At 39.9% G+C, this 27386-nt stretch overlaps 1 protein-coding gene across 4 annotated transcripts in view; it reads right to left on the bottom strand.

Moving 5' to 3' along the window:
- Positions 1-27386, bottom strand: part of BCL11B (BCL11 transcription factor B) — a 140291-nt gene that overhangs the window by 107365 nt on the left and 5540 nt on the right. For 2 of the 4 annotated variants that reach the window (XM_051978411.1, XM_051978413.1), the window contains exon 2: positions 16383-16754. In XM_051978411.1, coding sequence (XP_051834371.1) covers positions 16383-16754 — 372 coding nt within the window. The remainder of the gene's footprint in view (positions 1-16382; positions 16755-27386) is intronic. The other 2 variants (XM_051978412.1, XM_051978414.1) reach the window with 1 other exon arrangement.

Below are 27386 nucleotides of genomic sequence, written 5' to 3'. Positions count from 1 at the left end.
CTTAAGGAAAAAAAAAAGTCGTTTTATCTCCATTTCTGTAAAGGAATGCTGTAACATAAACATTAATCAAACACTAGATTCTGCCTTTTTAGTCTTGAACAATTATGAGTAGAGTTTTGTGATCTTTAGCCATATTTACAGATATTCAAAGGCAGATTCTATCTTGTTAGATTGTTATAAATGAAACCCTAGGGAATCCATACACAGCCAGAGGAAAATGTGAAAACCTTTTTGGGCCCACATAAACATTTGCAAGCTTCCTATGCTGAAATTACTTTTTTTGTGTGTGGCCTTAAAAAAAAAGGGGGCATCAAAAAATATCAATATTTAAATTTCTCTGCAGGTCACCAAAAGTTTCATTTTGATAAATAATTTCTTTTCTGTCAATTCTATCTCAATGCATGCAAATTCTTTTTATTTATGCATACTTGGGAGCATAAAAGCAAGACGATATTGCTTCTCTTCTGAATCATATACCTATCTTAAAAAAAAAAAAAAAAAAAGCTACCTAGGCTCCCCACACCCGTTTGGGGGGGAAAATCCATTTTGCTTGGTTCAGACCTGTTTCTCAATAAAAGAAAATAGAGACATGGTTCTAACCCCAGCCTAGAAAAGCTGTCACAGAGAAGGTAAACTTTTAATCTTCTATAGGCAAACAGCATACATTTTTATTTCCTGAGTAACAGCTTTGGAGAAATGTTTGAACAAGAAATTAAGAGCTTTGTGGTAGACACATTGAGAGCTAGAGGAGGCAGACAACCACTGTTTCTCTGGGTCTTTAAGGACCTATTTGAGCCTTTAAACAACAATTTGAGGCAGATCTTTAGGAAGCAAAAATATAAAGAGATTCCTAGCAAGGTGACCATTTGCATACAAATTCTCTCTTTGGGAGGTGATTGTAGAGAAATAAGAACTGAAGGGGGGACAAGGGGGGGAAAGAAACTGACATTAATTCCCTGTAATTCCACAGTGCCTTTTGTCAAATTCTTTTGGAGGGTTCAATCCCCACACAATTGGGGAAACACTTTTGTCCCTGAGTGTTTTAAAATCCTAACATCAGAATTTCCCTCCAGAAATGCAGGCTCCCCTCCATCTCAGTCCCTTTTTAATTTGGAGGATAAGGAGTAGAAAGCAAGCCACTTTAGTGTCTCCCACTCCCTCCCACCCCCACCCTCGCCCCTACTGCGGACAACGCACAAATGACGGAGATCTACGTCCCTCACCTGAATTCCGAAAGGTAGAATAAATAATTAAAGGTAAATAATAAAGGGGCGGGGGAAGAAGGGGTGAGGAAGGGGAAGGGGATGCGAAAAACGGGTGGGGCGAAACGATACCACGCTTGCATTTAGGGGTGGGATGAAACTGTGTGTTACGTGCTTGCATTTAATTTCGACCTCTCTTCCCCTTCCCTTAGGCAGTAGGTAAGCACCTGGACTCTCCCCAGGTGCATCCCCCGGGAAATAGCCGTACAGGGACTAAATGGTCACCTTTAAAATTATATATATATATATAATATATATATATATATATATATATATATATATATATATATATATATATATATATATATATATATATATATATATGAGAATGACGACGACTACTGGAGGATTTGGGGGAGGCACTTGAAAAGTTATCGCAAAGTCCTCAAAATCCTTAAACCCAAGAATTGCTTATGGATGAAGGAAAGCTGGGTGCGCAAAAACCGTGGAGACAGATAAGGGGGAAGGCCAGGGAAAAGGCCCCAGCCACCGGCCTGCCCTTGAACTTGCGGCTCCGACTCTATCCATCTCAGCCGTCAGGTCCCTCCTCTCCCCCCCCCCCCCTTCCACCATCATCCCCTTTCCCTAGAGACCGAGGACAGGAGGGAGGGGGGTACAGGAGGAGAGAAGGGAAGGGTCTGGCCCAGAGCCAGGGGTGAGATTGCCTGGGGAAGGAGGTGGGAAGGGTTGAGGTGGGGAGGGGGGAAGAAAGGAGGGGGTGGAGCTGTAAAGAAAGAGACTTTGGGGAGGAGGGCCATAAACTGCTCAGAGAAAACTTCTCTTTAGACCAACTCTGCCGGGCCGAGACCCTCCCGCCCCCTCCCCTCCACGGGGGCGCTGGGAGAGAAAAAGACACTTAGCTAGGGCTGGGCCACATGGCTCTCAGTATTGCTCTCCTTTCTTCCAGCTTCTCCCAGCCTAGCCACCTCTTCTTCCTCCTCCTCCTCTTCCCTTCTCTTTTTCCTCCTCTCTTTTTCCACCCTTCTCTTTCTTCTCTACACGTATCAACATTTTGTAATCCCGGATCCCCTTCCCCATTAGGATTTAGTGTTTTGTTTGTTTTTGTTTTTTTTTTTTAAACCAAACAAAACTCTACTTTTCCCTCCACCAAACAAATGTAGCAAAAGAAAAGGTGGTAGTGGAGACAGGGAGAAACAGCTTAACCACCGCCTCCCTCCCCCCGCCCCCCCATCAGAAAAGGGGGAATGGTGCAAAGGGAAGACCGGGGAAGGCGTGGGCCCAGGGAGAGGGAGACGGCGGGGAGGGGAGGGGGGCGGGAAGCTGTCAAAGGGAGAAAGAAGGCAAACATTCATTCAGAGGCCAGACGCAAGGACCAAGGTCAGCTGCAAGACAGGCAGACCCTACAGCAGCTGGCCAATTATGTCCCCAGATTATGCATGGAATTGAAATCCTTCTCTCCCCCCACCCCAGAGGAAAAAAAAAAAAAAACTGGCTGGGCTGGACCTGAGATTCTGGGACCTCTGGAAGGAGGTGTCTAATGATTTTAATTGCTCCTGTGTTTCTAAAGGCTAGATTTAGATGCTTTCTGGATAGAAAGGCGATACTGCCCTTGGCGTGGGGAGAGGGGGAGGGGGAGTACCGGAGACTAGGGACATTCTGCAGATAAAAGACCCTAATGAGAGAGCGCCAGGGAGGCGCGTTATGCTAAGTGCTTGCCATGATCAAAAGGTGAGGGGAAATAAGAAAATAAAAATCTGCCCGGTCAAGCAGTGGGGATGAGTAGTAAAGCAGAGCAGCCTCGCTTTCCCCTCCCCCCAAAAAAGAAAGTTGCTAGAGTTTGTCATCTGCATGTTTCTTTTTTGTTATTTATTTAAATGCACTGTGGAACATGAGCGTATTTGCCTTGTCCTAACGAGAAGTTATTTTTGCGCCTTGAATCTATCTCCCTTCTCCGTAGGCCTCCCCTCCCCCTTGAGGGTTTTCAGAAAAGATTTCCTTCTGCACACCCTTCCCCAAAAGCTCTTCTCCCCGGGAGGCTGCAACGCACACTCGAAGTTGCGGGGGGAGAGGGGGGAGAGTGAAGGGGGGAAGAGACGTGGCAAATACATAAAAAATAAAGCTCAAATCCCGCCGCCCTGGGAGGGGTTGGGGGGAATCCAGTCCCCCTTGCCCACCTCCTGCCCCAGCCAGGGTTTCCTGCGAAGGGGTTAAGGCTTTGTCTCCACCACTTCTCTCGAGAAAAACCTACAATGAAAACATTGGCTCTGGAAACCCTTCTCCTTGCCAGGATGCCACCGCCGGAGTGAAAAGTCCGTTTTGTTTTCATTACATCTCTGGGATTTCCGGTTTAGCTCCTTAGTTTAAGACACCAAATCCCCAGATACCCCACCCACCTTTCCCCCCCTTTCCCTTTTCTTTCTTATTATTACTTTTTCCCTAACACCCCCCTCACACACACACCCCTTCTTCCTTTTAAGGCTGAACCACCAACAGTCCAGTTAACCGTTTGGAGCTGTGCTTTGCACAAGCTTTCGCGCAGGCAGGTGCCGCCCCCCCCCCCAAAAAAAAAAAAAAAAAAAAAAAAACAGCCCAGGTTTCCCGGGTGGAGGCCCCTAGGTTATGAAGCAGTCTTACACTCTCTTCCCCCCATCTTCTCCCAGCAAAGGCGAAGAACTTCCAGGCTCCCCTAGAGGCCCCTAAATCCTTAGTTATTCTTGGGTTTCTTTTGCAGCTGAGATAAAGACAGCCACTTTTCCTTTGGCTAGAGATGGTCCAGGGGTTAAAGGTGGGCAGGCAAAAACTGTCTCTGGCTTTTAATTCCCCCAGAATATTGTCATCTTTTTCCTTACTAAGATTTCCTTACATTGGTTTACTCAGAACTCCCCTCATTCGAAGGGATTAGATTTATAAAATTCAAAGATTTAAATTTTTTTTTATCTTTTTTGGACAGGATCTATGATTTCACTGGCCCTAGGGAGCTTTCGACAACGACTTCCTCTATCTAGATTGGCACCTAAACAATTAATAATTTGCGAATTGCCCAAAGCCACTGAGTGACTAACCATTGACTAAGTTAAGTTACTTAAGTGACTTTCTCAAGATCAATTTGCTTTCTGGGGAGACGGGGAGCCATTCCGTCATTAGAATTATAAAACATATGACCTTAGAACTATAAAATAAAATTTTCAGTACGTGGTTTTTAACTTGTGTTTGGTGAACTTTTATTTTATTTTATTTTTTAGCACCATTGTTTTTCTTTGTAATTCTACATATGTTGTTTTATGTAAAAACAATTCTAAGAAACCCTGCTTTCGTCCAATTTTATAACTGCTGGGAACTAAAGTCAGAAAATAAAAATGACATTACCCAAGGTAATAGAGCAAGGGAGAACTCACCTTTAGGGCCCTTCCCTAACCCAGGAGATATGTTTGTTGTTGTTTCTAATTCATAATGGGTGGGGACTTAGTTTGTAAATTACTCCTTTCACCAAAATAAGAAAAAGAAGTGGAGGGAAGGGAATCTCATTTATTCTAAAGATGTTTTTAGCAATGCTTTTTCACCTATGCACCCAGAGATACCATATTTAAAATGTAGCTTCACCAAAAAAAAAAAAAAAATCACAACATCTCCCAAATATAAACAATATAGTGGTTTTTTTTTTTTGCCTCCACACATTCATTTTTCAACCTTGTCAGATGAAAATGCTAACCAATAAAATATTAGTCTTATCTCTGAAAAACAAAAGAATTTAACTCCTAAAATGAAATTAATAGAGATTTATTTGTTTTCATGACAAAAGTCAGATTAGGAAAGACTATACTACTTTTCTAATGACTAAAACTTTTAACTTCAGACTAAAGTTGTATAAGTTATATGACATATCAATGTGCAGAAAAGATCATTTATTTGTTTATTAATGTATATACTCTAATTTTTGGAAGGAGAGCAACCCTCAAGATAACAAGCATCATTGTGAAGGTTCCCTATCACCTCCCTTCCCATTTTAACTATCTCAAATATTTAGAAGAAGGTGGGGGTGGGGAGGACAATCCAAGAAATTATTAGTGAAGATAACTCAGAAACCTGTAATACATCTTTCCAAGGACAGGGAAGAACAATCCATCACCCAAAGGAACAAGGCTAAAGAGCCCTTCGTAGTTACCCTAGAGTGGGGCTGGAGGAAGATAGGAGCAATAAGGGATAAAAAAAAAAGGGGGGGGCTTTTATCATAATCAGCTCTCACCTCTAAAATCTTTCCAGAATTCTTTTACTGTTTGCTTTGAAAAATTTTTTAAACATTGCAAAGTCAAGAGAGGAAAAAACACAGTATTTTAGTACCCTCCACGTGAGTTGGATAACGGTGTCCTGAGTTTCTTTTATAAAAAGTCCCAAGGCCCAGTGCACACATTCGAAGTCTCTGGACACTATTCTTGTGTTTGCCTTTGGTGTACAGTTTCCATATATGCCTATTTCCCTTTCAATTTATGAAATATGTGTGTGTGTGTGTGTGTGTGTGTGTGTGTGTGTGAGAGAGAGAGAGAGAGAAAGAGAGAGAGAGAGCTTGCAGACTTGTGTCCACACCTGGAACGTGGTGCAGAGAATGGAGGCAATTATCCAGGTGGTTCATTTAAAATAATTACTTTTGCATAAATAATTTTCTGGCTATTTTGGCCACAAGTGTTTTACTGGGGAGGGGAGAAGAAGAGCTAGGCCCAATTCATTTGAATACTGAATAATTGCCCTGGATTTGCACTGCACCATGCATAGAATCTATTCCATGAAGTCTTCATCGAACCCCCAGCTGGAAGTGACATTTCTTTTGATCCTACAGCACTTTACTCTTATACATCTCTCATATTCTGATCCGTAGCTTATGCATCTGTCTTATTATCCTTATTGGATATTGTGCTCCTTGAAGATAGAGACCATTTGCAATTTACCTTCCTAATTCTCATGATGCACTGCACAATGCATGGGGCAGGGCAAGTCCCTTATAAACTGTGGATCTTGGTTCTTGCTTTGGTGAAGAGACCAGGTGACCTTCCAGCTCTAAATTTAAGAGCTTAGAAGGCATTTGATAGGTGTTTATTGAAAGATTGAATGTACGCAAAGCTTGTGAATATACAAATACCATTCCCCCAATCTCAGGTTTGTATTTCTCACTATATAAATGATTCTTTTCTCCCCAGGTCCCTACTGGCCGGATCAGCCTTATGATAGGGGTAAGAAACATAAAGGACAAAAATCTATGCTGTAGTTTCTAGCCATAGCAAAGCCACTCACCAGGTTGTGGGGGCAGTTATTTGTTCTTGGTCTGAGAGCTATTTCAACAGTTCCCTGGTGCCCTAAAGACACAACTCTTCCCAAGTGCTTAAAATCATCGCTGCTGAGCCTGCCAGGGGGTTGAGACTGGAATCTAGGAACAAGCTGCTAGATTCAATTCAATCAAGTTAGGGCACTAATAAAAGTCTGTTTTTCAATTTGGATTTTTTTTTCTTTTTTAGTGAGGCAACAGAGCTTCCTTCTTTAACATGTCTTTCCCAGATCCCCTGACCTCTTCATTTTGTGAACTCCCATCAGATTTGGCCAGCTTGTTGAGAACCTGACTTTCTGCCATCTTGCATTTCTCTCAAATTGCTTCCTTCCGTATGGGCAAGAAGCAATTATTGAGTGCCTACCAAGTTCTAGGCATTGGTCTAGGCATTAGGTGACAGAAAAGAAAAAGAATGAAGCAGCTGCTATTCCAGACCCTTGTAACCAATTCCCTTTTGCTGTGCTGGACTCCTCAGTAAATACTCAATAAACATGCCATCAGTCAACCGTTTGGTATTCCTTCTTTTTAGGTGTTTGTACTTCAAACTGATCTTTTGAATTTTCCAACTAAAATCTCCCATCAAAGTGTGTTTCTACTCAAAAACTAAAGGATTTTAATAGTAATCACAATAATAATTTATTTAATTAATTACTAATTTAATAATAACATTAAAGCTTGCAAAGCACTCTACATACATTACATACAAACAGCAATTCTGTATGTAGGTACTATTGTTATTAACATTTTACAGATAAGGAAAATTAGCTAAGTGACTTGCTCAGGTGTCTAAGGTAAGATTTGAACTCAGTTCTTGGTGCCAAGGCCAACATTCTTATCACAATTGAGATGGACAGAGAAAGTTCCAGTATTAAACAGTGAGCTTCACCGTCATTATCATACTGTCTGTTGGAAATCGCTTTCAAATGTTTTGAAGCTTGGGAGATTCAGAATCTCCTCTCCCTGCTTTAGTTTACCATAAGAATCAGCATTTTTGAGCTGGAAGGGACCCTAAAAATCTTTTCTTCCAACTGTTTCATTTTACAGATGAGGCACAGAAATTTGGGGGAGTCAAACTCAGAAATGGGGGCTACTAATCTATAAGGATAAAGTATGTCTATGTATTGCATGTTGATTTAATTTTAAAATGCAGTAATAGCTATATTTTGATTTTTTGCTGAATAATTTCCTAATTATATTTTAATTTGGTGCAGGCTGAATTTGGGAGTGCTAGAGGAGGAAAAACCTGGGTCCAAACTTTGCATGTGCTTATTTTTAATTCAGGAAACTATGGGTAAGGTTATTAGACTAAACAAAACTAAAGAAGTTGATTTTTATTTAATTTTTTAAAATACTTTTTCTTTCAGAATAACTTTTTCAAATATTCCATTCCATTATGGCCTCTCCATTCTTCCAATTCCCATCAAACTTAGCAATTTGAGTTAATATTTGTAATGTTAAACTGTTATATCCTTTTTTTCCAAAATAGTTTTCTATCCATTAACTCGTTTGAACTCAACACCACTTCTTGTACACCATTTTATAAATGAAAATCTCTCTGAACCTCAGTTTCCTCTTCTCTTCTCAATATAATAACAATTGACATTCTCATGGCCCTTTAAGGACTGCCAAGTGCTTTACAACAACTATATGTTATTTTACTTGAACCACAGCCTTGCAACCTATGTGCTTACACATATACCTCTTTGCAAGTTAGGAAACCTAGACATAGGGTGATGAAGTGCTTTTCCCTTAGTCATACAGCTAACCAAGTGTTGATAGTGGGTTTAAATCCTGTTCTTGATGCCAGATCCAGCATACTTTCCCTTAAGTGATGTTCAGTATTCTTGCAATATTGCTTCCACCAGATTATCAGGAGGAACAAATGAAAAAAAAGTATACAGGTTTCTTCACAAACTTTAAATAAAAGCACTACACAAATGCCAGTTATTACTCAATATATTTAGTACTTTGGGCATGTTATTTAATCTCCATGTTGTTTCCTTTTATCTATAAAATGTTGTCATTCTACCTGCTTGGACTATATCTTATTGCTTTGTGGTTGGAATGAGTTAATGGAAGGAAAAGAATGCTTGCAAAAAGTATCTGATGCTACTATCCAAATTAAAGCTAATATTAAAAATCCAAACTCCCCAGGTTCATTCTCCCCAGTGATGTCATAAAGAAGAGTTCACCTCAGGTGTGCAGAGGTGACAAGCTACTTTGTTAATTGCAGGCCCCACCAACGCACTGGGAGCCCACTCTTCCCCGATTGTGAGCAGGTCGGTTTGCATTAGTCAGGCATGAAAATTAGCAAAAGGTAACTGTCAAACATCTAATAAAAACTGCAAGTCAACTACTAACCTTTTGCTACAAGATGAGGAAGAATTGCAAGTTTACTTCTCCCTGGGCGCCCTGTTGTCTGCCTCCCTACCCTGCCTGTGCCTCGGCTCCCTCTCTGCTCAATGACTGCTGGAAGTTTTTATACCACCCATGCACATTAGCAGAGGCAGCGGGCACAATGCCTAATCGAAATCATGTTGTGGCCAAGGGAAATGTTTCTAATAAAAATGGAAACTATAACCCACTGCTCCAGTGTCACACTTCTTCAGAGACTGCCCGCTGGCCCACTGAAGCAGCTCTCATGCTATCCCAGTCCAGGCTACAAGGAAGCCAGCTGTCCAACAATAGAATGGGCAGCCTTGCAAGTTCCTCCTTTCACTGGAGGTGTTCAAGCGAAGACTGTGGCATAGGGGAAGAGAGTCCTAAGTCTGGTGTCAGTAGACACAGAGATTTGAATATTGTCTCTAACACTTAACTAGTTATGTGACCATAGGAAAACCATTTGACCCCTCTAAAATCCAAATTTTACAGTTACTGTTACAGTTGGTACCCACCACCCAGGTATCTTGTACAAAGTACAGCATAAACCTTATTGTTTCTAGTATCACTCACTCACCAAGAATTCTGTGGACAGAATCATCTTCTGAGAAAGAATCATATTCTAGGTGGACCTTTTCAATTTCTAAAGTTCTCTTAAAAATAAATACAGGCATGCTCACAAAGATTTTGTTAGTTCCAACACCAAGAACCACCTTGTGCCATGTAGATGGCTTTCTTTAGGCAAAGCATACCCAAAGAGAATGCACATCTCAGAGCAGTGGTGCCCCAAAGACTCCTGTCTCTAACCTCACTTGATAGTTTGGTGAATCAAACAAGGAACTTACTCCAACCTTTGATGCTTATTGCTTATGTAATCTTGAAGCCCTGGTCCTCAGTTTCCTCATCTGTCAAATGGCCTCCGAGATCCTTCCCAGCTTTACACCTCTGATCCTCTGCCTTTCTTTCTCTTTGTGACAAAACACCACCCATCATGGCTACAAACACCCCAAAGTTAAAGTAAGATCAGCAAGTTTGTTATGCGGAACACCGAGAGCACATAAATGCCTCAATGCAGGCAGCAAAAATAATTAGCTGTCACGATTTAGGGGAAGAGAAAAAAAAAAAAAAGAGAGAGAGAGAGAAAGATAACCCACGCCATGGAGTTAACAATCAACTGTACAACACACATGGATTTAACTAATCTTAATTTGGAGGGGAAATAACAATTCTAAATATATCAAATTCATTTATTTCAAGGCAACCTGAAGTAGTGTTTATCTCTAGTTTGCAGCACATGCAATTTAGTTCTTCTCACTGGCAGGTTTTAGTTTAAAAAAAAATTCTTTAAGACCCAAAATGAGCATTCACAGAGCTAGGGTTATAGCATTTAAATCCTGCAACTGACAGAAAACCTTTCTCTTCAAACACACAGTTCAACTACATAAGGTCTAGTGCTTATGGCAGAGAATTCCACTTGCTGGTCGACATCTAAAGCCACTCTGCCTTCTCCACAAAAGGCTTCCATAATACTCCCCAGAACTGCTTACCCCAGTTCCAAATGAAGAGTTACTTAGAAGTCTGAAACTCTGAAAAAAGGACACAGAAGAACATTTCCACCTCTGGCCTATAGTGAAGAAGCAGCCTCCTGTCACTTTTGAATCTCCGGAACTTCCCCAAGTTAATTGACATTTCTGGGGGGGGAAGAAGTCAAAACTGTGATTGACAGCTGCTGGCTAATTCATGCCATTAGAGCTTCATTTGGTTATAGAATGAATGATACCATGCAAAGAAAAAAAATTACCCAAGATCAAGAGTATTCCCTAGGGAGTCTGTATAATGTGAAACCTCAGGAAAGTGTCTTGAGGGGATAACTAAGAGATTTTTCTTCAAGGACCCAAAGTTAAGTTTTATAGATAGGAAAATTCCCCAGCATATTAATAGGGAACACAGAATTATAGAACATTAGTGCTAGAAAGGACCTTAAAAATCATCTGGCTCAATTCCTTCATTTCCCCACCAAGGCCCACAAAAATGAAGTAGCATGTACACAAGTTAGCAGTGGAGCTGGGATCAGAACTTAAATTTTACTATCCTCATTTCCTTTATATGTTCAAGGGTGTCTCAAAAGTCTTAGTGCTATTGTAAGCTTTTATTGCTTTACCAGCTTTAAATTTCCCTAAAATTTTTGGGGTATCCTGTATTTAGCTTTACTATTATCATATGGTTATTTGTAATAACAGCAGAAATAATAAGATAGAACTGGAAGTTGGGGGGAGTTATCCTATTTCCGTACTAATTCATAGAATCATAGGAACAGAAAATATAGAGCTGAGTATGACCTCAGAATTCATCTAGTCCAACCTCCTCTGTTTTAGAATTGAGTTCCAGAGAGTTGAACCAATATGGTGGTACTCTCTTGAAGAGCTGTATAAATCTAAAATAAAATTCCATCTCAAACACAGAAATCGGTAATATGCTCAACCAAGGAGGTTTGTACTGTTTTAATGAGTAAAAACCAAGAACTACTTGAGCTAAAAAAATAACAGTAGCAAGCCTTTCAAAGCCAATGCCAAATCCCTAATTACTTCATTCTTATGACAGTTTAAGGTAATCCATTACAAGCTTGTCTTATAGATATACATTTTCTTTCAAAACTTAGATCTAACTTCTTCTCTTCAAATCCCTTAAAAAATGGAAAGTCACAGTCAAGACTTCAGAAAAAGGCTAGATTAAGGGAAAGAGGTTACAGATATTCCCAATCAACTTTCTCTGAAGAGCTCTTTCAAGGAAAAATAATAATAATAATAATAATCCACATTTCCAAAATATTTGAAAGTCTTTATATAGTGCTTTCCTCAGAGTAATGTCACAATCATTGTCCCAATTTTACTAATAAGGGAAACTGAGATTCAAAAAAGTTGTGTAAGATGAGGGAATTGAACTAGACTCTTTGCGACATTCCTTCCAGCTTTAATCCATGATCCTGTCTGTAGTACTTAAATGGCTGAGTTGGGATTCAAATCAGGGTCTACTGACCATGATCTAATATGCATTTTACATGCTGCCTTTAAAGAAAATGCGGACTGAAGGTGTAGCAATGGCAAATATGACATTAATTATATCATCATTATGTAAGATTGACCCCCTCAAATAAAATGGTGTTTCCCCCAAAGATTATCCACATAGAACAGTAAATTCATTCATTCATCAAATTGAGATTTCAGGATTGGAATTGTGGGTCTTTGCCAAAGGCGCCAAATTGATAGGCTGACCTGGGAAAAACTGAGAAGATGGCATATTCTGTCTTTAGTATTTTTCATTATCTTCAGCATTTGTAACCCCACCCCCATCACTGCAGATATTCACCAATCTCAATCTATCACCCACTCAATACCAACACTCCAAAACTATAGTTTTCCCAACTATGCCCTTTCTACCATACATTCCCATTAAAGTTCCCATTTCTTTAAGTGCTCAACTCTTACTTTTATTGACAAAGGATTTAATTCATACTTAAGTGGGATGACAGATAGCAACTTAATATCCTATGTATCCAAAGAGATATTTTCATTTTCACAAAAGACCTTTACATCTCTGGTGGTATAATTTTAGCACCCCATATTCCCGTGGGGGGAACCTTTGGCACTTCTTCATGGTGTCCCTCAAATCACATCAAGGGTCTGAACCTATAGCTGTGGCAAAGATTTTTTTGCCAAGCCCAAAGCATGTTTGCCATCATTAGACCTTAGGATGATGAAGGTTCTAGGTAGATGAGACAGCTTAAGTAGCTACATACTATATCTCTCCTGAGCCAAAGGAATAGGAAAATCACAGACCATCAGTATCGGGGACTTATAATCAGGGAACACAGAATGTCAGAGCAAGAAGAGGGCTTTAAAGATCATTGAGTCCAACTTATACATTTTACAGATGAAGAAACTGAGGCTGGGGGAGAGGAAGCATTTGACCAAGGTCACAATACAACAAATAAAAACTTCATAGAAACTCAAGAAGGCCCCACTGAGGCAGGGGGCAGCCAGCAGCACCATGGGCAGCCACTGCCTGGCCTGGGCAGCAGCTGTGTGTATTTCCAGAAGCCAAAGCAGCCCATCGCCTATGATTTCCAGTCTCCCTCTTAAAATATAAAGACTCAATTATCTTTGAACAGCTTGCTTTACACATGAATTGACACATTTATTTGACAATAAATAACTGAAAGTTATCTGTGTTTCCTTTACTGTTAATCTACACAGAGAAATAATAAACAGGGCTTGTCTACAAAAATGCAACTACTGCAGTCCTCAGAATTCAATTAAGCTAAAATAATTAATGCTTCCACCATATTAAATTACTTTATACATTTGAGCCACTGAAGTTTTATTCTTTAATCTTTCCTTTTTGTTAAATAAATAAAAAAAAATTAGTTGGTTCCAAAAGTATGAAGGAAAAAGGGAAAAGGGAAGAGAGAAAGACCAAGATTTGCTATTTCAATGTAACGGTCTTCCTCGGCTTCCACAGCATGTACTGTATTTGGCGCCTTTGATTAAACGAACATTTTAAATGCTTTGAACAAACATATCTCCCTTTATACTTCTAAGGGATTATTTTACGTATTTCTTTAGGAATAAAGAAATGCATTTGCCCTGTTGCAGTACAGAAAGGCCAACAATATCTGTTGCCGTTCATAAAGCATTATAGAGTGCTGCAGTATTACAACCAAAAAAAAAAAAAAAAAAGTGAGAAAGGCTAGGGGTAAAGCTTCCTTAGAAATTATCTTTTTCTTTTAGAAATCATATTTAGTTGATTTATTTAAATAAATCTAACAATAATGATTTATGGTCTCTCACTGGGAAATATCTTCTATGTTAAATTTAGGTTTCAGTTTTTCTAGCAAATGCAGAAAGCCTTTCTACTGAAAGAGAAATCTGGGCCTAGGTATACTCCACTAAAACCTTTCTAAAGAAAGACTTCTTTTGAGGTTTTTCATGGTTGCCCTGCCTGGCTACAATGTCAAGCATTCTGTACTCCTGTTGAAAACTATTCCTTTGATTTTTTTTTTTTAAGTACAGGAGGTCGGGGTGGGGAAGGGGAGGGAGGAGACAGGGAAGCAAAAAGCTACCCCACTTTTGTCATCTAACAGTTGGGTCCTTAATTAAGAAGGCACTGCCACATTTGCACAGACATTCCTATCTGCATATCATGTTCAGGAAGTCTACCCAAAAATAACTTTTTATTTTTGTATTTTAAGCGCCTCTCATAAAAATTTCCTTTTGATCTCCATTGAATTCGGGAAAGAATAAGAGTTTTCATTGGTTTTTCTTATCTCAGGACAGTAAATTTTGTACCCACATCATCCCAAGGTCCTCATCCCACCCTCAAGCAGATCTGAGAATTAAAAGTTGGAAGGAACTTTGGAGATCGTCTAGTCCATTGTATTAGGAAAAGCAAGGTGCCTTGCCCAAAATAAAAAAGCTAAGACCAGAATCCAGATCTCTTCATTACTATTGCAGTAACTTTCCACAAACCACATGATAGAACAGATGGAGTAGTGGCAACAGCCATCCCAAAACATCCAAAGAACTTGAAAAAATCAAACATCGAATTCTGGCCTCAGCAAATGGCGGCTCTTGAATCCCCTTTGACTGGCTAGCACAGAAGTAACAGAATGCTTGCAGCAGAGGAAGTAGTGGCTCCCTCAAAGATTAAAATTACCACTAAGCAGCTCTCTGACCTTCAGGAGCGGCCTCTGTACCTCAGGAGGCTCTGGAGGACAAAATCAGGTCATCACCTCTGATTCCCTTCTTTAGCCCAATGGGGTCCAAACATTCTCTCTGAAAACCCCTAGGATAGTGGGAAGAGCATAGAAGTTTATGCCATCTGCTCGTGGCATTTCAGAGGAAGGCAGGGACAGCAAGTTCATCTAGTCATGGATTCTAGAGCTAGAAAAGGCCCTTCATCATAGGATGTCAGCTGTGGAAGTCACCTGCCTCACTTCACAAATGAGGAAAATAAGATAGGAAAAAGGCCTGTGTAATGCCACCCAGGTGGATAGTCAGTGACTTAACCCTGTGGCTAGTACAAAAAATAAGAATTCAGGAGCAACCCATGATGAAGAGGTAAGAAGGTAAAAGAAAACTTTCCTATTCACAGTTTAAGTATACATGCCAACGGAAAAAGAGAAGGCCCCATTCAAAACGTTTAAAAGCTCTTATTTTCTAATTCTCCTCTATTTACCATAACAAGGAAAATATAAGTAGTTAAGAACATCAGCTTTAGAGCTGGAAGGGAACTATCAAAAAGCCCTTCATTTTAAAGATGAAAAAATTGAGGCTTCTGTGAGAAGTAGTGACTTACTTGGCCATGGTGACATGGATAGTAAATAGCAAGAGGCCCCTTGACTCCCACCATGAGGCTTTTCCCACCAGGCCCCAGCTGGTGTTTGTTCTAGTAAGTGGTATTATTTTATAGGCTACACCAAAGAAAGACACAAGCACACAAAAAGGGTCTATTGTTTTGGACAGAACATCTCGATGTTCGGAAGGAAATAGTAAGCTAACAGAGAAAGAGGCACTTCTTGCAAGACCGCACTTTTCAGAGGAAACAGGCCAAAAAGAAGGCAAGCATGGGCTGAAGTTATATAGGAGGGTGTAACTTGTGTATATAAGAAATCTTTCAGGTGGGTTGCCAATGTGGCTAAGGGTATAGGGGTAGCATATCCCATTTCCCTGAACCACAGTGGGTAATCTAAGAAATCTCCACAAATGGAATCCCTACAATTGAAAGGGATTTTGGAGATAAGCCTCCCCTATATTTTACAGGTGGGGAAACACAGGTTAATAAGAGACTGTCTGATTTATCACAAAGTTAGTAAGAGACAGGGTAGAGACTTAAATCTGTGTGTTCTAATACGGAGCGCTTTCCATTACATGACACTACCTCCTGATTTAGTCTAACTTTTACAGAGAAAGAAACCGAATTTCAAGATGCAAGTTTATGGAAAAGCTAGGATTGGTTCCATAACTCCCCCTTCCATCTGGCCCTTTCCACTCCATCTTTGACTTCTGGCAGCAGTGATGGGGGTCAACTAAATTATAACACAAAGAGAAAGCCACTCACCAAAAAAAAATAAGATTAATAATCTCCTCTGAACCCTATGCCCCTCATTTTCTGAGGGCTCAGTGCAAAGAGAGGATGTCCCAGAAAACGAGTCCCCACAAGTTTCTGGGTCATTATGTTGATGCACCCGGTATTCTTGTGGTGGTCCTCACTGACCAACCTCCAAAGCTCCTGAAAGCTCTTCGCGTAAGTCACTGACACAGTCAGGCAAAAGCATGGCACCCTGTAAGCCCCGGTGCTGTGGCCCTCATTTTTTAGCACTCTTTTGGGAGGCTGCCTCTACCTCATGACACACGTGCCCGTTTGAACATGTACTTAAACAGAGGATGGGAGAAGGGTACATGTCATACCTGCAATATTTTCCTGCTTCGGACAAATTCCTTTTGTGGGCGTCAGTAGACGGTCTTCTTCATCCGGGGTGACTTGGATCCCGATTTCCACTGGCTCTGACACTTTCCTGAGCTCGGAGCGTGACGAAGGGGGAGGACTGCTTTTATCCAGGCTCTTCTCATAATGGCAAACACCAAGGCTCCCACTACACTGTTTCTTCTTGTGCTCTATAAACACCAGGATGTCTCTCAAGGGGAAGTTCATCTGACACTGTCCACAGGTCAGCAAGTCTGGATCTGTCCCACCTGCGGTCAGCCCCAGGCCACCCGGCTCCTCTATCTCAAGACCTTCATCTTCGTCGACAATGGCGGCTTCCACATGGTCAGCCTCTGCTTAACATGGAGAAGAGAAAGGGGGAAAGGGGAGAAGAGGGAGCAGAGAGAAAAAAGATGGGCTTAAGCGCTCGAAAACATTTGAACAATCAAACTAGGAAAAGTGGAAGCTCACAAGTATGGATCTTAGTGCCTGCCTCTTCCTCTCCCTTTATTTTCCCCTTTTTAGTTCCATTCCCAACTCAGCCACCACCCCAACTAACAAAAAGAACCCTGCTTAAGTGCTCATAAAATGCTACAGTGCCCCTGGTTGACACTGATCTCAGCCCAAAAGGCTTTGGCATTCCTGTTAATTTATATAAGCCAAAAGGTATTTTAACAGGTTTGGGTCTCCAGTATCCTCCTGCTAGGAAGGCAGTTTATTTTGGCCTTCTTGACTTTCACAATTAAGTCCCTACCATTGTTCCTGCAGAAGCCATAATAAAGACAGCTAAGGGGCACAGTGGACAAAGCATCAGTCCTGGAATCAGGAAGACCTGAATCTCAGAAACTTATTGTGTGATCCTGGGCAATTCACTTAACCTCTGACTGTCTTAGTTATCTCATCTATAAAATGAGTGTGATAAGAGTACCTACTTCCCTGAATTGTTTTGAGGACTAAAGGAGATAATATCTGTAAAGATATTATGTGCACAATGTCTGGTACACAATAGGTTCATATTAATCTTTACATTTATTGTTATTAATTAGCATGATGGAGTAAAGAGATCAAGCCAGGAAAATCTAGATTGAAATTCTCCTTTTAACAAAGAATAGCTGTGTGGCTCTGGGCAAGTCACTTAACTATTCAGTGCTCTAGGCACCCTTTTAAAAGTAATGGTTGTGGGGAAAATATCATCCCATATTGGTGGAGGAAATTTCCTCACTGAGAGTTCCCAATGTCAGTGAAATCCTAGGTCCAGACTCTATGCCTAACTGCTTCAAGATTTACAAAGGATGTACTTCCCAAACAACCCATATATAGTTCAGAGAGGTCTTAACTATTATTTTCATTTCACAGATGAGGAAATTGAGTTTCAGTAGGGTGAAGTAACTTCTCCCATATACCCTAAACTTTTTTCAAAATTCCCTAAGGACAGGCTGTCATCTAGAAAACAGCACCTGAAAGACAGAGCTCAGAGGGCAACAATGACAATTACAAGATGTTCACACAAAAAGGGGGGAAGGATATAGATTGGATTACTTCAAAGTTATTGGTCAGAGCTCTAATTCCCTAATTAGTCTGATTTTTTTTTCTTGGTTAGCTTTATTTTCTAACACAGGAGGTCATATATCCATACCACAATATACTTTCAAGTGCTTGCACATAGTAGGTTCTCAGTATCTGTTTAATTAAAAAGCAAATATATTTTTATTGTGCCCTATTCGTTTATATATGCTTATTAGGTAGTTGGGGAAGGGAAGAGAGAATAAAATAGTTTGAAGATAATGAAGATTTTAAAAGGTAACAAGCCACTTAAGGAAGACCGTTTTAACTTTGCAGCCTAAAATTTCATATTGAAACAAAGGGGACACAAAAAGATTTCATAATCCCCTCAGGATCTGAGATTTTGTTGGAATTTTAAAAATACAAATATTAGCATTCAAACAGAATAAAAGGTGTTCAAGTTCTGACAGCCGAGCAAACTAGACAAAGGTCTGAAACCAGAGAAGCAAGGTAAATTTTAAACTGTTCAGTATTTAGCAAAGAATAATGGAAACCACGAAAGAGTAGGGAATAGAGATGACGGGGAAAAATGCATTCCGTGGCTGTGAAGTTATTGAATGGTCAGAGCCAAGGAACAGATAATTCAAGGAAAAATTTCTGTGGCATCTCCCATCCTCCAAATAAATCATGGGCATGTTATTTCCCTTGATAGTAACACAAGCTTCCTCAGGGAAGCTTCCCCAACAGTCCACATCTACCCCTATAATATGTACATGTATCACAAACAGGAGATGTGTGTGTGTGTTTGTGTCTGTATAGCAGGAAGAAAACTATAATTCAGGATTCTGCTGAGTAGAAAGAGGCAAAGAGAAGGGTGAACTGAGCTCCCAATGAGATAAATGTAGAAATGCATTAGAAATGTGGAAATATAAAAATATCATATAGGCGAAGAAATCCACACCAAAAGGCTGCTGTCTGCAGAGTTGTAACAAAGAAAATCTACAAGGTAACTAAAACAGCAAACACAATACACATTCTGGAAACCATTAATTACGCCTTTAAAAAAAAACCAGAGTTTACTTTAAAGGGAATTTGAAGACAATACTACATAATTAATTTACCAATTTATTTTATGAAAAGATGCTTTGCCATACTGAAAATGTAATCATAACCCTTCTGCTGAATAGTGATGCTAGGGAAAGTGGATTTCTGTGAACAGTTTGTCAGAATGTAAAAGGTAATTATTTAGTGCCTCTGCTCCCTTTAACGATCTAACATTGAGCAATATTGTTTATATTGAAAAGCTCGCACCTTTAATTACCAATTACATATACATAATTTCAAAGCCAAAGGAGAGTACTGTGAAAACAGTTCTTTAGAAATATAAGGATGTATTGTGCACTATTTCTAGAGAAGGATCCCTAATAGATAGGAGGAGGATGTCAAAATATTTTTTTAAACACAAAAGAGATGAACTAAAAAAAAAAAAAAAAAAGCTAAAAAGGACAAAATGAAATGGAGAGTTGAAAGGAGACAAGGGATAAGTTATAGGGTTAAGAGAGGTAGCAGAGGGGAAAAGGATCTGCCACATTTTAAACCTCACCTCCGTGGAAAACGATCGAAGCTTAAATATACGTGTTATCTTTTAAGTTATGATACTTAGGCCTCCATCAGATCTAAAGTGAAATTATCTCTTGACTTCATCATCTCATTGGGATATGAGAAATGTTTTCATTAACTTTTCTTCCCATTTCATAATTTTACTATTTAGATTAGAAGTACCAAAAAATTTCTAAACAGATTTAAGGTCCTGCTAATAGATCCAGCTAAATGATTTCAAATTCATTTTCTAATTCACAAGAAACACAGGCTAATTTAAAAATTAGCAGAGTTCACATATGTCTATTCGAAAACATTCCTCTTCTCTTTTGCTAAGGACTTGGTAACGGCACTTTGGGGGTGGGGGGTGGGGAATGGTAACATCTGGTATTCTTTCATTTTTGGGCAGCCTTTGCCTTTCAGAAAATCAGCTTTTCACTTTCTTCATGTAGTAAGTCCTTAAGATCCACAGTAATTGAGTCTGAAAGCTTCAAAAGATTTTCAAATATACTATACTTTTAATTTTTGCTTCAAGTCGGCAAGAAACCAGTCTGGCCTCGTAAAGAATGTGCTATCCATATCTTCGATCTCCTCCAGTCCTATAGATAAAAACCAAAGTTCTAAGGAAGATCCACAATACTAAGCACAGGAATCAAAATGCAAAATTTTAGGGGATTTGCTACAAGTAGAAGAGGAGACATATTTTTTTTCCTATGTGTCCATTAGTAAGATAAATGAATAATTTTCAATTTGGAAAGTGAAACCCTGTATATATCAGCAATTGTGTTAATATGACATTATCGGCCAGACATTACCTGAAGGAGGAAAGTTTCTGAATATAAGACCACATGGGTTATGTTCTGTAGCCCTATTGCACATATCATTCTCATGGGATACAGCCAGACATACACCCATTTCAGCTATTCTCCCATTCCTAAACTCAAATGATCCTTGTATACCACCAGGTAGAGACAGGCCGTTGCTTCAGGCCTAAGAGTCGTACTTGAAAAAAAAAATTTTTTTTTGATACACCCTTAGGTTTCATTTCCTTTGGCTGTTATTTTTTTTTATTATTATATGTGTTGAGTGTGTGTGTGTGTGTGTGTGTGTGTGCATTATGTCCCTCTCTCATTGGTTTTCATAATTGAAGGTGAGGACCAAAAAAGGAAAGAAAAGAAAGAAAAAACAATACTTTCCTATCCCTTAGCAAGGGCCAAGCAAATCCAGTTGGTCCTAATGAAGAGGGAACACTTTTTTTTTTCTCATTACTTAGTACTTTGAGGTTTATAAACTCATCAAAACCTACCTTACTATTCCCTCAAAGTCCAGGTGCATGATTTAGACCCCAAACAGCTTCACCCAGATTCCCGTCAGCCCATAGCCACAGGGGAAGGAGAACACCACAGAAAAAGAAAAAATGAAATGAAAATTGGGTCTTTTTGATCTGGGCATGCTTTGACCTGCATATATCTTTTGACAGTAACCCCCCTCTCAGGAGTACAAACTGGTACCAAGATATCACAGGATACTGACGCTGCTGAGTCCAATAAAAGTTTTTAATCCTTTGCTTTTTGGAAATAAGGAGGAAAAATAAGGTTTCCTTTTTGGGATTTCTTTCCCAATTCCCTAAAATTTAATCTAACACAAAATTTTGCTATTTTAGTACTTCATATAATACTATTGAAAGAAATATATATTGTGAACGTAATTTTTTAAAAATAAATCAACATGACATTAAAATGTGGGCATGGAGTGACAGTGGGAGAGAAGTAGAAATCTAAAACCTTAAAATCTTCAAGAGGCCTGATGGGCTAAATTCCATGTTACAACAAAGCTGGTTCTTTAATGCCCAGAGTTCATTCAGTTTACAAAGACAACCTTGACCCCTCTAAGCTGATAAAATCTATGGGTAAGTTCAATGTTAATAAGAGTTCAAAAATAAAAACCATCAATTTTATGAAAAAAGAAAATAGAAAGCATGTAATTCTGAGGCAATACTCCCCAATGTCACATTCTATCCGGCTTAAAGTGAATTTTAGGTAGCTGAGAATCTACCAGGTCAGAGAGATCTGTATGGAGTGGGGGTAATTCTCCCCACCCCCGTCCGATACTATGTAACATCAACACAACCCATCTATGGAGGTATCATCATATGGCATATTCTTCCTCTGCTCTGCCTGGTCAGTTACCATCTCAGAGCTCCAGGATGTCCCAATGAGCAGAGCACTGATTAACTGCATTTGATACATCTCTGAATTGCCTCCGCATCCATCCACAGGGAAATCCTACCTCAGAAAGTGGGACTTCAAAGACTGTTCTCTTTTCAAAGCCCTGCTTTCGGCCAGCACTACCTACTTACTTACATTGTAAGCAGCAGCAGCTATGTTACTGCACCCAGATAACACAGAAGTTTTCCTGTGCTTTCTTCTTCTGCTTTGATTTAAATCCAAATTCCCATCATTAATGGGTAAGCTACAACTCAGGAAAAAAAATGTGCATGGAAATTATTTTTTTTTAGTAAGTAGGGGCTGCTTGCTACCCAGAGATTCCTAAAATGGGTGGCCCCCAATATCCTCGTCATTGTAATGTGTCATCATGTTTACAGAACATCGGAGCCGGCCTGCCTCTGTCTACAGGCTAAGCTGGGCTGGGCTAGACTAGGCCGAGCTAGCAAACTCTTAAAGAAAAGATTTTACACCTGCTTCCTACGAAAGACATTCTTAGGCTCTGAAAGCTCTCATCTACCAAACAACCTATATTTACTAAGAATTGGGGAGCTGATCTTTTCTTTTTCTTTTTCCTCTAAAGGGAAAATTCATTGCACATGGATGATACCCGGCACCTAAACCACACCAGGCTCACATTCAACTGAGCACAACACTTTCTAAGCTCATGCCATCAATTTTTAATTTCATTGTATCCAAGAGAACATAACGGGGGATGGGGAAAAGAATCAATTTTGTGTGTGTGTGTGTGTGTGTGTGTGTGTGTGTGAATAATTTCTGAATAGATGACTCAAAAAGTGACGGCAGATTTTTATAAAGTTGTCTTAACAGTGAAATAATAACTGGCTCGCATGGAGACAGACAGAGGGAGAGCAAGAAACACAAAACAAATGTATATTTAGAGCATTTCTTACATCATTACAGAAGTCTTAAAACAAATTCAGAGTATCCAACCAAAAGATCTAAGTCCTACTTAGCCACAGCCCAGCCTGGACCAGTCAGCCTTGCTGCTGCTGTTTGGCCACAGGGCTGTCCACCCTTTGTGGTTAACCACACATTTAACAGGCCAGGTTCAAAAGCTGAGGGCCTGGGTGAGGCATCTATTGATTGGTGGAAGGGTTCAATTATTTCTGAAAGGGGAAGGAGAGGGGCAGAGACCAGAAGGACAGATGCAACCACAGGAGTTAGAGCAAACGACATTACTCTGTACCTTATCTGCTCTCTGGCCCTACCAATCTCTCTTTCTTAGCCATCGCCTTCTGTCCCCTATGAAGAGATAGAGACCTGGCACCCACACCCATGGCCCTGATCCATAGGAGGTGGAGACAAGCTTCTTCCCACACTGAGACACTTCCAAGGAAGCTCCTCACACCTCAGCCCTCACAACAGACTGAATTCAAGGCCTTTCCACTAAGGCCCTAGGCACAGAACACCCATGAAATAAGACAGACCTCAGAAAACGAAAAATTCAAAAAATTGTCAAACTAGGGCAGCTATCCAGGAGAGAGGCTCAGTCTATGCAGCACCAAGTAGTTTGGTTAATTGATTTTTATTATTTTGTTTTCCAGCACTAAAACCAGCCAAATTAAATGAGTATTTTGGCAGAAGGGAACCATTTTAACAGAGACAACCTGGTCAGTATTTAAGTTGATAAGAAGGGCCTAGGGTCCGGAGTCTACAAGTAGTCTTATTTCAAGCTGTCTTCCTTAAGTACTAAATTTAAAACATCATTGACAAGAGAGAAATGGAAGGAGAGAGTGGGAAGAGATAGATCCCTTCAAATATAACTGTCTTGTCCATTGACAAGTTGGTATATTATAAACACCCTCTTGAGAACCATCCCCCAAATCTGCCCGAAGCCTTGGGGACCAACCTCCCTTCATGTCCCAACCCACTCTCCTTTCAGAAACTATGGAAGGGTAAGAGTCTGAGTCTGAGGAGGGGAAAAAAAGAGAAAGCTGAAAAAGACATTCAGGTATATTTATGGATTTATTACTGAAATGTTACTTAATAAAATGCTAAGAACACAGCACCAGAGAGGACTGACCTATGTTTTGATATATAAAGTAGTTGTTTTGGGTGGAGGGATGGAGGGAAAGAGGGGGACAGCGAGAGAGAGAGAGAGAGAGAGAGAGAGAGAGAGAGAGAGAGAGAGAGAGAGAGAGAGAGAGAGAGAGAGAGAGAGAGAGAGAGAGAGAGATTTACTACTGAGGAAGCCTTTAAATACATTCTGCAGGTCTTGTAAAACTAAAGTAGCTCTAAATCTTCAGAGTCACAGCAGAGATTGCGATGATGTGATATAAAAGCAGCCTTTGTTGCCAAATGAATTAGATTTGTTTTATTTAATGCCATTCTTTTTAAAAAGAAACTCAGCAACAGCAGTAGCAGCAGCAGCGGCAGCGGCAACGGCCGCAGCAGCAGGCAGGAAGGCACTCCTATTACAGGATCCCAAGTACCGACCTCTTCACTGCCAGAGAAGTCGACACTATGTAGGACGACCTGCCTTAAGCCTCTGATCTTCCGAATGAATTTAAACATGACTCCCTTCCAAATAACTCTTTCTTAAAAGTAAAATTATTTCCAAGGCCTGGACTAATTATAAGAACGCCGGCACTGAACTTTTCTTGAGTCATTTTTTTTTCTTAAAGGATGCTGCTTTATTGAGGAATACATTAGGACATTTATCAAATGTATTTGTATTTCTGTGGCTTTAGTGGATAGGGTCATAACACATTAGGTAAAATAGAGTGGGGTTTGTTTTCTCTCCACTACCATCACCCCCTTCCCCCCCCCACTTTGAAGTTCCTCAATATTTTACTGTCTGGGGCTGAATTTCAGCAAATTATCTTGAGTATGTTGAAGCCACACAGGCAAAATCATTAGCCGCTTCAGAGGAGGGGGAAAAAAAAAGGAGAATGAAAGAAAAAAAACCCAACATGAATTTCTTGCATTGTGGCAACTACACAAAAGCCTTGCATATGTCAAAAATACAGAACTAAGTCCCCATGAATGTGCCATCATTAATCAAATCCCCGATCTGGTGTCACTTTTGCCAGTAAAATGACGATATTCCTCTAACCCCCCTCACTGACACGTGCCTGAGACACATGAAGTGTGTCCCTCGGCTTCCATTTGTTTTCTAATAGTCTGCTCTCCGCACTTTTTATAGATGCCTTGGGAAAAGCTGCTGCTCAGGGTAGATGGTCCACAGCATTTCTGGGGGGTGGGATGGGGAGACGGGGAGCCCAACATAACCAAATCTCACTGAGATTCATGAGCTGCAACTTACTGTGGACCCACAAAAGTGAGAGAGAGGTTTACAGCAGCAGATTGGGGGGGGGGGCAATATACCTGTGGCCCAGACTCCTTTTATGAGAGTAAATAAACGATGATGAGAGATGAAGATGCCATAATAAGAGCAGCTGAATGAATCATACATTTATCAATACTGTAGACGGTTATTGATGTCTTTCTTTTCCCTTCTTCATTAAAAATATATAAATGTATCCACATCTAACACCACGGTAGCAACACAGACCCTATAAGGTACTTGTATTGCATCAATAACTTTACTGTGTGGGATGAGGCAGTCCCCAAAGATCATTTATTTTCCTCTTTCCCTGCCCATAGGTGACACTATTGTTAACCTCCAGAGACCAAACTCCTTAGCCACTCTGGTTGAAGGTGAGGCCGGAGACCTGTACTGAGAATAATTACGGACCCAGTACAATAAGATGAAAAGAGTATTTGGAATGACATCTCAGTTCTGCCACTAAGTTGGAATGATATGGTATAAGAAAGTTGAACACTCTAGACCTGTGTCTTTCTCCTTTAAGCAAAATGCAGTGGAATTCAAAGATTTCTAAAGATACTTTCTGACTCTGATAGTCTATTTCTAAGATATCATTCAGTTTTAATGTCCTGTAAATCTAAGTTTCTACCAAGTATAAATACTCTATGGGTTCTGTAAGGTTCCCTACCTTTTTAAAGCTCATGTATTTTATGATTCTATGGTGCTTTCCAGTTCTGAGATTATACAATAACATGATTCTAAGGCCTCTTCCAGTTTAAAAAAATCTGTGATGATCATTTTAATAATGGCTTATTCTCCCTCTAAGTCAAAATTCAACCACGCCATGGACACAGCTCCCTTCTGCCCCCACCTCCCTTTTTAAGTATCCCTCAGTAGGACTCTTAAAACCCACATTTCCATCTCAGGGGTCTCTGCAGAGTTCTGTGCTTTCATGGCTTCTCCTGGGAAAAGTTAAACGCTGTGGAAATGAGACAGACCACAAGGGAGAGGTCTGGGATTTCTGCAAAGAAAACGATTTTTGAGAGCCTGTGGGACACTGATCTCTTCCGTATTTGGGGGGACTGTACATCTGTATTTCTGGGCTCTTGGCGGCTGTCTCTATATATGCTTACAACTACCCCACTTCAAACGTTAAATGAAGTAGAGAAATCATCAGATAAATTGCTAGTCCTCTGTACTCGAGAGTGAAGGCTCTTTCTACAGTTGATGACAGCCCTAGTCTTTTGTCTGACCTAATTTATTTCTCTTTCAGGTTAGAATAAAGCACTCCTTCCTGTGACAGTATAACCTCCCCTGCCCATATATTGAGCTCTAACAGAAAACTAAATGTTGCTGGTTTCTGGTGAATTTCTTGGACTCCAGGAAGAAAGCATTATGTATCCAGAAAGTTAGTGATCAAAGCATGAAATTATATGTTCAGGTAAGAAATAACCCCATGCTGGAAAGGCAGCCACATATACAGGACAGCAGTCCTCTATGGACTAAGTAATCTATAGACCTTATTCCACAAAAACTTTAGTACATCATATGACTTAGCATTTTTATATCTTTTGGGAATTGGTCATCTTGTCCTCCATAGGACTTAATCATTACATGGTGGCTGGAAACACATATTATAAAATTAGGCATAAAGGGGAATTTCCATTCAGTAAGTTATTCTGAGTCTCTGACGACTGAATGCTGGAATGCTTTCCTCTCCCGTATGTTTGTGACACGTACAGCAGACAAACATGGATGTACAATATACAATATAGTAGAGAGATTTATTTACTACACCTCAACTGACAATGATTAATGATTATTGTTAGTCTGATTACTTAATAGCATTATGGAATTTTCAGGATATAAATTTGGGAGGTTGATAGGGAAACATGCCATTAAAAAAATAATAATAATAATCTTAATTGTTTTTAAGCCCATCTGTGAACGCAGCCTTGCAAATCAATGATTGTTTGAAAATAGATTTCTCAAACTTATACTCTCATTTTGCCCGCACAGATCTCTGCATGGAAATCAATATTACAACTTTACACTTAAGACATTCTGCAGCAATGCAAACTGCCTCCGATATAGCCATTATTTTCAATCCTATTGTATCCCAAACCACCAGTACACCAAGCTCTATTTAACCAGCCACTACCATGAGACAGGCTATGAGCTCCCCCTAGTTGTCACTGCATGTCAGTTAAAGCCACAGGGCATAGTTGAGACTTGGGTTGGCAATTGAACTATAAAAGACTGTAAAGTTTATTTTGCTAAGTATTTGGACTCAAGCAATACATAGTGCAAAACAATCAAGATAGGAAATGGGAAAGGGAAATACAGGCTTTGTTCAAAACATTTTTTAA

Source organism: Antechinus flavipes, chromosome 2 (assembly GCF_016432865.1).
Source record: "Antechinus flavipes isolate AdamAnt ecotype Samford, QLD, Australia chromosome 2, AdamAnt_v2, whole genome shotgun sequence".
In the NCBI taxonomy this organism is placed as follows: Eukaryota; Metazoa; Chordata; class Mammalia; order Dasyuromorphia; family Dasyuridae; genus Antechinus; species Antechinus flavipes.
Note: the sequence above shows the minus strand (reverse complement) of the source record. Positions and strands in the feature narration are given on the sequence as shown.